This window comes from Anser brachyrhynchus, assembly GCF_964034855.1.
Source record: "Anser brachyrhynchus genome assembly, chromosome: 3".
In the NCBI taxonomy this organism is placed as follows: Eukaryota; Metazoa; Chordata; class Aves; order Anseriformes; family Anatidae; genus Anser; species Anser brachyrhynchus.
In genome coordinates this window covers 53,635,120-53,647,684 of record NC_137696.1, presented here as the reverse complement: position 1 = coordinate 53,647,684, position 12,565 = coordinate 53,635,120, and the positions used below count along the sequence as shown (strand labels likewise).

The 12,565-nt window shown below is 38.8% G+C and overlaps 1 protein-coding gene across 1 annotated transcript in view; it reads right to left on the bottom strand.

Moving 5' to 3' along the window:
• The window catches only part of PRKN (parkin RBR E3 ubiquitin protein ligase), a 621,897-nt gene that overhangs the window by 18,389 nt on the left and 590,943 nt on the right, over positions 1–12,565 (bottom strand). Inside the window, 1 exon segment of the mRNA XM_080584783.1 lies at positions 1,158–1,244. Within this exon segment, the coding sequence (XP_080440909.1) occupies positions 1,158–1,244 (87 nt within the window).

Below are 12,565 nucleotides of genomic sequence, written 5' to 3'. Positions count from 1 at the left end.
ATTGATTCTTTTTCATAAAGTAGAAGAGCTTCACTAAGAAAGGTTAAAGAGAAAAATCTCTACAGAGGTGATTGCCTGGTGCAGTAGTGGAAGGTTTCCCTGCCCATGGCAGTGGGTTTGGAATTAGATGACCTTTAAGATCCCTTCCAACCCAAATCATTCTGTGATCCTATGATTCTATGGTAACACATGACAAAGACTCCTAGTATGTCCCCAGCTCCATCTCAATCTCTACATTCAAAGAGTAAGAGGCCCCAAAAGCCATCCTCGGACAGAGCCTGTCTGCAGGCACTGACAGGAGCTGGGTATGCCTTGTGGGGAGCAGGCCACAAACCTTGTCAGCACCTGCTCACAGTCCTGCAGCTGCCGTGCTGGACTACCTGGGTCTCAGGGTTAGCGTTTCCTCTTAGCATCAAACATGCCAGACATCTGCATTTTTTTTACAGTTTTTTTCTCCCTAGGAGAGCACCTTGACCATCCAGGTGTGAGATATTTAGGGGGAATTTCTCCTGTTCTTTGCTCTGTCTCTTCCTCTCTCCCTCTCTCTCTTTTGAAAGACTGTGATTCATGTATAATGAAGAGCAGGGAAACTTCAATCTCAAACAAAGAGAAATGTTGGGAGAGAAAAACTATTTCCTGTCCAGGGCTATAGCTACAGTAGCTACAAAATTATGGAGCAGCTTAGAATAATTATCACCTAACAGCTTCTAGCCTAGGCAATCCAATTTTTTATTTCTCTAAGTTAAAACATGAATTATCAACAGCATTTTCTGCACACACTGTATAAAACCCCTGTTACTCAGTCCAAACCCACGTGATTTCTTGACTGGTGCACTGAGTACAAGCTGCAAGACAGGAAAACTACAGAAAGCCTTTCAAAAGTGTTCATGTTGAATAGAGACGACCCCAAAAGCCCATTGGGAAGGCCTTTTCTTTGTCATCTGATGGTAGAGCTCTGTGTGTTCCTGACAGAATTCAGCTACTCTATCAGTCAGAGCATCTGAAATCCACCAAAAAGCCAACTCCAATGGCTAGAGCAATTCAGTATGAACATAATTGCTTTTGCTCGGGATTATAATTAGGACCCATCCAACAAATATCGCTCTAGTTGGACCAAGGATAATGATCAGGATGTAATGAGTTGTGGGGATGCCTACCTTCTGGGCCACAGCTCCCTGCGTGCTGAGGAGAGAGCTGCATTCCCCTTCATGGTATTCTTCTTTACATTCACGGCAGAACACAAACTGGAAAACAAACCAAAGCACACAAGTCATAAAAACACATTAGGGACGTAGACAGCAGAGTACAACTGTGAAGAGTCATATAGCAGATGATCTCTTGCCCTTCTCATCCCATTAAATTCCCATAATCCTCCTAATTGTGCATCTTATTATGCAATCTGATCATTAACACAACAATTTTGCAGTTATTATTATACATTTCTCTGGTGAAGTAAAATAAATGCCATTATTAAAAATGAGATTTTGCTACATGGTCGATTTAAGGACATAAAGTCATTCTAGATACTTCTGCGTGTGTGTGTTTCTGCTGCAATGAAATCTATTTATACAAAAAGGGTGTTGTCTGAAACAAGTAGTTCTGCTCTATAGTGTTTACCAATGTAAGCAGTCCATTCACAGTTCTAAATCTAATGCATTCTCCATGGAAAACTGTTACTGAATTTACCGGGACATGATCGCTTTATATAGGTTATATGAAATACCATTTTCTAGGAAATTATACCCTTGCCATGGACTTTTATAGAATGGTTTAAAAAAATCCGTAGTAAGAATACAATGACAGGTTACTTAACATGGGTTTTAAGGGACTCCCTCTAGACCCTTATTACATTTCTGGCAATTGTTCTGGTTTCATCCTCCTTAAATTACATTGTTCTTTACATAAGAGTTCATTCAAAAGTAATGTAATGTCTTTAGCAGATGAGTAAAACAATTGTCCCTGCCTCAGTCTGAGCTGCCACTGCTCCCTAAACTGGTTCGTATGTATCAAGTTCAATGCCTTTTTTAAACTCTAAAATGAAGATATCTGTCTTGACATGTGTCAAAATCTTTGACTCATCAATGCTGCATTAAATTCTGTGTCCTTGCAGGTAAGAGGAAAAGTCAATAATGTAAAATGGGTCTCTCTTAATGCTTTTTTAAAGCCACGCTGTCGTGATGCCAGCCCAGACTCTCAGCAGAAAGATCTCTCAGCAGTAAGCTGTTCTGACTGGCATTATAAGCAAGACTGATAAAACAGCCTTGATTTTTGATGCAGAGCTGCATTCACCAGTAACGAATAAAGGATATCAGGAGGACATGACACTGGAACATTTGTCTGCCACAAATTCCATCTTTTGCAATTTCATTTTGAACTCTTTCAAGCCTTATTGTCACTTTTCTAAGAACCACTGAAAATCGCATTTCATTGTCATGCTAAAGAAACTGTGCTTTTGTGAAAAGAAACATTGTGCGAGTCCAAAAGGGTTGACTCTGTTATTCAGAAAGTCAGGGCAATTTGGAGTGGGGAAATGGAGTGGGTGTTCTAGCTTCTAGAGATATCGAACCAAATCGCTTGTTTGCTTTCCTGTCACTTCTCTAACTATTTTGTCAATGATTTTAAATCTTTTATTTTACTTCATTTGACATTGATCTGTTAATTCATTTGTGCTTCTTAGCAAACAGTTTAACAATGAAGGCACTTCTGTAAGGTATGTTATATGAAAGGCTGCATTATTGTAATACAGTATCATGTAATTATAACATCTGCACTGCATTAGTGCTCCAAAGTTTCATCCACGTTCAACATTGCCCAAACATGTACAGATGTACTCTCTGTCTGGATCCCTAATATCTCAAAGACTTGTCACTTAGCAATGAAGGTTATAGCCAGGTTTAACCATATTTCTTACTGTGTGTCCTATTCTTTTTACCTTCCTGACTTTATTTCCTTATAAACATATCTGGCTGAAAACATTTGTCTGAAAGGGTTTTGTATACACTTACTATACCACTGCCTTACCAGAATGCCTCAGTTTCCTTTCCTCGCTCCAGTCTTTCACTTTTACAATTGCAGTTTTAAACATTTCATAAGTATTAAAAAGGGGGATATACTGAAGAAAGAAAGAAAAATAAAGGAAGGAAGGAAGGAAGGAAGGAAGGAAGGAAGGAAGGAAGGAAGGAAGGAAGGAAGGAAGGAAGGAAGGAAGGAAGGAAGGAAGGAAGGAAGGAAGGAAGGAAGGAAGGAAGGAAGGAAGGAAGGAAGGAAGGAAGGAAGGAAGGAAGGAAGGAAGGAAGGAAGGAAGGAAGGAAGGAAGGAAGGAAGGAAGGAAGGAAGGAAGGAAGGAAGGAAGGAAGGAAGGAAGGAAGGAAGGAAGGAAGGAAGGAAGGAAGGAAGGAAGGAAGGAAGGAAGGAAGGAAGGAAGGAAGGAAGGAAGGAAAAAAAACAAACAAAGAACACGGGACATATTTTTTCAAGACATTCCAGCTGCCTCACGATGTAGTTTAGGTTGCATTGACATTTCTTATAACAACAAAATTCATAAACTTATGCTGTGTTATTTAAAGATGTGAAATGCATTTTCTCACTATAGAGGTCACTCTCTATACTTGCCTTTAAAATAAAAATTGCTCAGGAGTAAGATCAAAGTGTTGTTTACCAATGTTTTCCCCAAAGGCTTTCTGTACTGGAAGTGTGTATGAGAGTGTAAACTGGGCCTTCCACTAACAATTTTATACCCTGCAAGTAAGTCTGTGAGTGACCCTGTCACATGCTTGTGATGGAACAAAGTCTGATTTTTTTGGTGAGCCAGGATACTCATTTCACATCTTATTAGATAATGGATGAGTTGTAAAATCAGTTCTGTGGCAAAAGACCACCCTGGAGGCTGATCGGTTTGTCAGAATAAATAGGCATCTCCCCACAGAAATGCGTTAAGCACTCCCATTTTATGGCAAAGCATGCATCATAAAGAAAACGTAGGTCATTTACAACAAAGCAGTTTGCGATAGCTCCATTCATTTTTTACATCCAGACATGAAAAATATAATAAAGTTTCAGTAATGAAATACAGCAATTGCAAAAGTGCTGTCATTTAACTTCTATTTTGTGGCTTCATTAATATTAATGAAGTTATTTTGCCTTTGGAAATGTAAGGATTTAAGTTGTTCAGTCAGGATTTAATACTTCTGCATAAATTTAATATTAGTATATGTTTAAAAAATACTATAAATAGTGTAATTACTAACAACAGTCACACTTTCTTTCCCTTTATTTGCTGAAAGGCTGGCAGATTACAGTGATAACATAAATTGTTCAAGAACAGTGAATTTAGCACTTACTGTTGTTACCCTTGAAAGATTCTTCAGCTGGAAAGCGACTAGCGAAAAGAATAAATCCCAAAGGTCTGAAACCTACCCTCTAGGTTTACACATTAAAATAAGGATTAGCAGGGAAATCCCCAAAGCACTTGAGGGATTTGGGCACTGGAATAAATATATAACCTGTACATATGCTATTACAGGCTTTCGGATATCTGTAAAAATGTGTAAGATAGGCCTAAGCAGAAATTCTGAATACAAGTGATCTCAAAACAGGAGGTATAAAAAATCTCAACAGGGATCCAGATCCTGTTTTAAAAATCCTCCTAGCTTTATCATCAGTCCAACAGGAGGTAAAATCAGTCCACACTCTGGTCAGTTCAATGGAATTTGTACCCCACAGCTGACGTGCAGTGCCAAGAATGATGCTGAAAGACACCTAGGATGATGAAACTGAGCCATAGTCTCAGTTATTCCTGACCAGACCATGCATAACGTTTCAAGTTTGGAAGAGGGAACAGAATGTAGCTCTAATTTTTAAGGAAAGGAAAATGAGCTTGTCATTTATATGCTGAACTGGTATTGGAAGCAGGATTTTGCCATTTCTTTTTTCACAACATTTGTAAGATTTGCTTTTTTTTTTTTTTTTTTTGATTAAGCACCACTATTCTCATTCTCTTGCCTACTCCACACACCTTTTCTTTTGTCTCTAACACTGATCATCTCTCCCTATAATGCTTGCAAAGTATTCCTGTTAAAATCATCTTTCTTCCAACTTTGATACTATACTCCCATTCTTGAATTCCCACATGAAACTTCAAGTTTTGGTTCCCTATTGTTAATTTTAAGTTACTCTTCTACTCAGATATTCCTTTTCTTTTTCACTCTCACCTCCTCTTGTGTCTATACAGCAAAATGAAGGCAAGGTTGCAGTGAGGTAGTCATAGCTGAGGTCTAAGCTGCAGCACTATGGGTGCACTGCTAAGGACTTTGTGAGCTGACAGCTCAAGCGTGTACCCAGATTTCTTACCAGATTTCTGCAGTCTACGTTGAAATCTGGGCTGCCGTGTTTTCTCTCCTGCAATTACCACTATTAGCTAGACTGAAAACAGACTGTGTGTGACATATGGTTTGGCCAAGTGTTTCTTCCAAAACAGACACTGAAGTCCACATTAAAGACATCAGGTGAGGAAAGACCCGCTCATACCTCTGGCACTGTGTTTTAATGGCCCTTCAAATCATTGTTAAAAATTGTAACTAAGATCTACTTTGACTCTCCCTGGATTCAGCTTCCAGACACTACATTCTGCTTCACAATTCTCTGCTAAAACATCTTTCAGTATCTCCTATTTTCTTTCTGTAAAGGTACCTATGTACTGTAATCATGATACCCCTGAATCTTCTTTAACCTAAGCAGAGACACTCTAAGTTTCTCACTGGATAAGCCGTTCTGTTACTCCCTCTGTCCAGCCCCAAATCATATTCATGGCACTTTTCTAGGGACTTGCTTTTGACATTAATTATATTTGACTAATCTTTGTGTCATTGCTGTGCTGTATCAGCAGTCTTTTTATTTACTTCTGGATCACTGTCAAGTATTGAATCGTGACAGGTATGCTATCAGTCCCTGTTGAATGCTGCTAGCAATACCCTGCTGATCATGCACTCTTCACAGAAAGACTGCTTTCTGTGATCTGTCAGTTTGTAATCCACACAACGACCAACCAGGGAGGCATACTATATCATCCGACAGTGATGAGACAATGCTGCTGCACACGTCCTAAACATTGCAATTGGAACCCAGTCCCCTAAAACTCTTTACGGATATGTTATGGTGGTGATTTCCTTACCAGAATATTCTGTAGTTTGAAGTCATACAATATATGAAATTGATTTTCTGCAATTACTTTTTCTTATCAAATTTATAATCTCATCAAAGAATGAAATCAGTTCCTTCTGATACAACCTATTGTCACTGAGAATATATTGACTAGCAATATTATCGAAATTGTTTTGTTTTCTCTGTTCCTTTGTCTTTTGTCCTTGATCTTCCCTCATTCATTCAGTGCTGTCTGTCTGGGTCAGTCACTACAGATGGGAGTCATGAAAAGTAAAGCTACTGAATGAAGGCAGGATCCACATTTCCATCACTACTGTAGCTTTCTGTCAGTAGCATAAAACTGGCATGCAAGAGAGGCCAAGGTCCCTCAAAACCATGACTGTATGAACAAACAAAAATTACAGATCTCTCACCTTTCATTTAAAATGCAGGGATTACAACTTTTATCTTGCCTTTTCAGAAAAATGTATTTTAAGAAATCAACCTTCAACATCTCTACTCACTCCTTCCTCTAAAACCAAGTCACCCCACCCTCCCTAAGCAAAACAGAAGTGTACTACATTACTATCATAATTCACGCTAAAGGAGAAATAAACCATACAAGTGTTAACTTTATTATTAAGTGAGCTGATAAAAAAGAAATATGAAGACTTATTGCAATGGGAGGAGTCTATAGCATATTGTTAAGAGAATACAAGGCAAGTATAATCTAAGATATATACGATTAATTTGTGATTAATCATTTAATTTGTATATAGTGAATATATATATATATTAATCAGACCAGCAGGCTTTTTTTTAATTGGATTTTTTTAAAAACAATGAGAATGATTTATTGGATACTAACACTGGAAAGGCAAAAAAAATCCATTTTTTCACTAGACAACATGATCACCTGGTCAAAAAAACCCTTGAAAATGTAAAATTTTATAATGCACCAAGGTTCAATTCTAGATGAGCTTTTGCAGTCAAACTATAGGCTGCTAACTGGAGCAAGGATTTATAGTGAAAATATGAGTATGCCTTAAGGGAAACCAAAGCTATCAAAGAGTCACATATAGAATGACGCTGCCAATAATACCCAATGTCATCTCTCGTTATAGTGTAGAAAAATACAGTATTAGATTGCACTTACAAAGTATAAATTGTAATCTTACAGTGAGTGATACGTACCTACAGAAGAGGTATTTTTGGTGAAAAAATGTGCCCTTGTTCCCAAGAAAGCTAATGGTATCCTGGGCTGTACTAAGCAAAGTATTGCCAGAAGGTTGAGGGAGGGTGATCTCTCCCCTCTACTCAGCACTGGTGAGGCCACACCTGGAGTACTCTGTCCAGTTCTAGACTCTCCAATACAAGAGACATGGATATACTGGAGAGAGTCCAGTGAATGACTGTGGAGGTGATGGAGCACTTCTCCTGTGAGGAAAGGCTGAGTGAGCTGGGGCTGTTCAACCTAGAGAAAGGGAAGGCTCAGGGGGGTCTCATTAATGTGTATAAATACCTGAAGGGTGAGTGCACAGAGCAAGGAGCGAGGCTCTTTTCACAGTGATGTCCAGTGCCAGGACAAGAGGCAATGGGCACAAACTGATACACAAGAGGTTCTGTCTGGTGTCATGTGCTGGTGATGGGACACTGGCACAGGCTGCCCAGAGAGGTTGTGGAGTCTCCCTCCTTGGAGATCTTCAAAAGCCACATGGACATGGACCTGGGCAACCTGCTCTAAGTGGCCCTGCTTGAGCAGGGGGGTTGGACCAGATGACCTCCAGAGGTCCCTTCCAACCTTAACCAGTCTGCAGTTCTGTGGTTTTGTGAAAAAAAGTCCCGATACCAAATTTGACTGGAAAAGTTTTTACCATATAGTATATATTTTGAGTAGGAGAGCAGTCTGATTCCTGACTAGAGTTCAAACCTCTGTAAATACAGACCAAGCCTTTTTTACTTTGAAACTATATACTTTGTTACCTATTTCAATCTAAAGTCAATTATCCCTTATTAAAAAAAAATAAAAATACACACACAAAATAAATGTCATACTCTTTGCTGTACTACTGCTGTGAACTACAGGTATTGGACTGACTTTGCTTCTGGCACTTTTTATTATCCAGGATCAAGTGTGAGACCATCAGCCCCATACCCTCTGTCTTTTGATATTTCTTGGGCTTACAGCAAGAACTTTTAAAAACAGAATATTTACCATCTGCAGTAGCTACATTTACTTAGGATTTGTGGCTTTGCCAATTGTCAGTTATAGAAAACCCACAAATACTACAATGAAGATAAATGTCACAGTAGAAAAAGTATCCATTTTCAATGACACCAGCTCTATCAGGTATAAAGCATGGTAGTACTTGCAGAGCAATTTTGGTCTTTTTCCTTACAATAAATACACATACTTACACATACTTACTATGCACATTTCATCTAAAATTAAACTTTTGTGAGGAGCATGACAATCTGTCAAAACACGGTATCAAAAATATAGTTGTAGTCTCTGTGCAGCTTTTGCAATCCAAGAGCGATTTGCCATCAATATTATAAGAAGCAATTTTCTATAAACATTAAAAGCCTTAAATGCAGGTCTGCGTCAAAATGTCTTAGAAAATTCAATGTTTTTCTTTTGAATCTAAAAGTGAAAGCCTCCCTCCTAACTTCTACAACACAACCCATGGGCTCATTCCCTGAGATCTAAATGACAGCATGTGCACCCCGGGACTCTTCGGTGAATGCTGATGAGTTTGTGTTTGCAGATAGGCAGACTTTCCTGGAGCTTGCCTTGCATCGGACTACATTAACCTAAAGATGATTTGGTAAAATGGATAGCATAAGCTCAGAGAATCTCTTTCAGACCTCCCCAAATCTGTTTGCTGATTTATGTGGGGGAGCAATCGTCATCCCTTTTGAATTGCTCTGTGCTCCGAGTGCTGCAAAGGATAGAACATAAGTAAGAAGCTAAGAGGAGCCCAGGTGCTTCTCTGAGGTGAAATTACTTCAGACACCTGTAGAGGAAGGGATGATACTCTTTACAGGTTACTCTGCTGCATGCCTACACACAAAGGTATTGCACAATCTTGTTCTTAGCGTGTGGATGGGATGTGAGACTTACTGGCCTATTCCAGAAAATAAGAACGAAAAGTCTGTAAAGCAGAATTGGTAACAAATTATGTGGTATATTGACAGTACAAAACCCTGTTATCTGTGGTGCTGTTATGTGTGCATAATAGAGTCAGATCTTGTGATCACTGAAGAATCTCATCTGATAGCTGACAACCCAAGCAAACATGAGTTCAAACACCACAAGATTTTCAAAGTGGACCATGGATTTAGTTCTCTGAACAGACATAGACAGCATTTGCACAGCTTTTACTGTGAGGAGAACAACCCTGTGCCCTGGGGCACTGGGAAGAGATGCCCAGAAAGATGATGACCAAACTACCTCTGGAAAAGGAAGTCAAACAAGCCTAAGAAAAGTAGGGAGCTGCCTACAGCAGCAGGCTGCTAAACACAGCAAGATGCTCATGTCCCTGTTGTTTACGTCACTTGTGCCAGAGCTGCAGACAGCTAAGGAAAGAGCCAGGCTTCCAGTTCATCATACTACAGGGACTGTGACATGTCCTCAGATGTTAAACATTGCTGCTTAGAGGATCTCTCCCTAACCACAGAAAGAGCTGCTGCCACTGGGACACTGATTCCTCAGAATCAGACGCCTGGTCAGAGCCAGGCATCATCCTCTGCTCTTCACCCCTGTGTACCTGGATCTCCTCTCTGCCTTCTTATTCCCATGCAGCTGTTGTTGAGTCCCTTTCTTCTTCTTTGGGTGGCAAAACTGAATTTTACGTACAGCTTACACTTGAGAAGCTTTAAGCTAGTCCTGCTGGAAGTCTTACAGCCATGTCAGTAATCTGTGGCTAATGCAACTACAGTGCGTTTGGGACCTGGACCACTGGCTCTGCACGATGTTGCACTACGCTAGGTGGATGTTTCAGCACCACTTGGATCTGGCTTGAGGGTGCACAAGTAGAGAGAGTCCTTACTTCACTGTAGTACAGACATGACAAGGAAATTAAATTCAGTATTATGTTCTTGCTGGCACCTCTGGAGATAAAAAAGCAATTGTTCATTGGCTTAATTCTGTTCCCATTGAAGTAACTGAAGTGGTACAGACACCTAACTACACATATTTAATGTATAATTTGGGGTTTTTTTATGCCTGGATGACTAAGAAAATGTGAAGTAGATGCACGTAAACTTAGATTTTTACAAATGATTTCCATAATAATTTACAAGGTATTGCTATGAGGAAACACTGGAAGCAAACAATTATTGCCACTTTGTCATTTAATGAGTATAAGGAACATTTTTAAGGCAGCCAAAATATGTATCTAAATGTGACGTTTTAAAAAACTTGAATCTAGCAGATTATAACCAAACCTCTAAATGCATAGTACATATAGGCACATATTAAAACTACATTGTGTATCTCTCCACCTCTCCCACTACCACTAGCAGAAATCAACTGTAGCTCTAATGGAACAATGCTACATTTACCTTAGAACACATGAAGTCAGAGCATGAGTTATGTTCTCAAGTAAAAAAAAGCAATAGCATATATGTTGTCACTACTTCAGTGGATACAAGAAAGAATATGAAGTAAAATATTTTGTGTGAAAGGAAGCATTATTTATAAGGAGCTATGATGTAAAGAGGGAAAATCACAGTTACCTTGAGATGCCTTTAGAAACAGAGACATAGCATTTTATAGCACGCATAACAGCATAGCATTGCAAAATATTTTTACTGTAGAAGATGTGTCACTTTACATGTATGATGTCAAAGTTGACTTTTTCAACAAAGTGTTTGGAAGTTACAGTAAAATATCACTTCTCTCTAGTTTGAAAAAGATATGTTATTGCTGAATGCATGTATCTGTTCACAAGGAATGTCATGAGGAACAAATTTTACTGCGTATCCCTTTACCTCTGTCTGTAGCATCTTTGGAGTTCAATTAATATACCCTCAAACAATAAGACAAAAAAGCATGCATTTCATTCATTTCCTGATTGCCAGGTTAAATCTAAAAAAAAAGAAAAAAAAAGCCCACCTAGCAATACTAAAATTTTTTCAGAAGATGGCAGCAGTGAAACAGGAATCAACATAGAATGTCTTTGCTAAGCTTTTGCAAACGAGAAAGATTCTGAAAAAATCATAGTCAACAGCTAAGATCCAGTCCAGGGTTACTAACAGCTAATACATCTGATACATGCAAACCTAGTCCTGACAAGACAGTCTCATAAAGAAACAGTATTCAGATGCACTAAAACTCATAAAAAGGAACAAGGGGTGCTCCTTGTTTCAAGGACATTGCATCTTATTTCTCTTGAATCTGGCAACAGCTGAAGCTCCATAAAAAGAACATAAATATGACAATCTAGCAAATAAAATATCTTAAATAATGTATCTCAGATAACTATGGTGCTGTTTTAAGCATTTTGTTGCCTTCACACTATCTTCTAGGTGTAACCATTGCTTTTTATGACTATAAATAGTCACATAGCCGATGTGTCAGGCAGAGCAAAAAATAATGAACAAATGCATTTGTTTCTTTCTTTTAAGGGAATGCCTACCTACTGCACATGGCTCCAGCAAGAGTGAGTTTCCTCGTAGTAACTAGATTAAGCACAACATTAGGATCTTTCTCTGAGACATTGTTTATGGAGGGTAGGGGATTTGGGGAGGAGGATAATATTAAACCACTATTCTGCTTCTAGTTTGTGTTTGTCTTATGAACAAGTGAATTCTTTAAAATTAGGGAGTAACTGAATCTACAATCACCAAAGCCAGCCCGTGCTCCCTTCAAAGACCAATACCAGCCAGTTCAACAAATGAGCATGGATGTGCACTCTGCTTGGTTCAGATTCAGAGTATGAATACTGCAAAAAAAAATAATGCTGCATTAGATGATTCCAATCAGAGGTGTTCCTGAGCCTGAATATTGACACTGAATGACACAGGGAAACTTAGGGCAGATTGCAAAAATGGATGAAAATTTGGTGTTAAACCTCAGTCTACGGTTAGATGCAGCCAAACAGCAGAACACCATCAACTCCAAGCTCTGAAGGATAGATTTAGACTCAGGCTCTGCAATTTCCAGTCATCTGGAAAAATGAATGAATTAAAATAATGATAATAAAAAAAAAATGTTTCAAAGAGAAGCAAGAAAGAAATTGCAAGAAATTTTGAAAAATCTTCAGATCTGGTTTTCCTGAATGAGGCATCATCTGTGCAAAATATTCTGTAAACACTGCTGAAGAAAGCATTGGAATAATAATGAAAATATCACGCTTCATCTGTCAAGGAAGAAAAGCAGGTAGCTTCTCAAGAAACACAGCTTGCTGATCAAAAATCAATG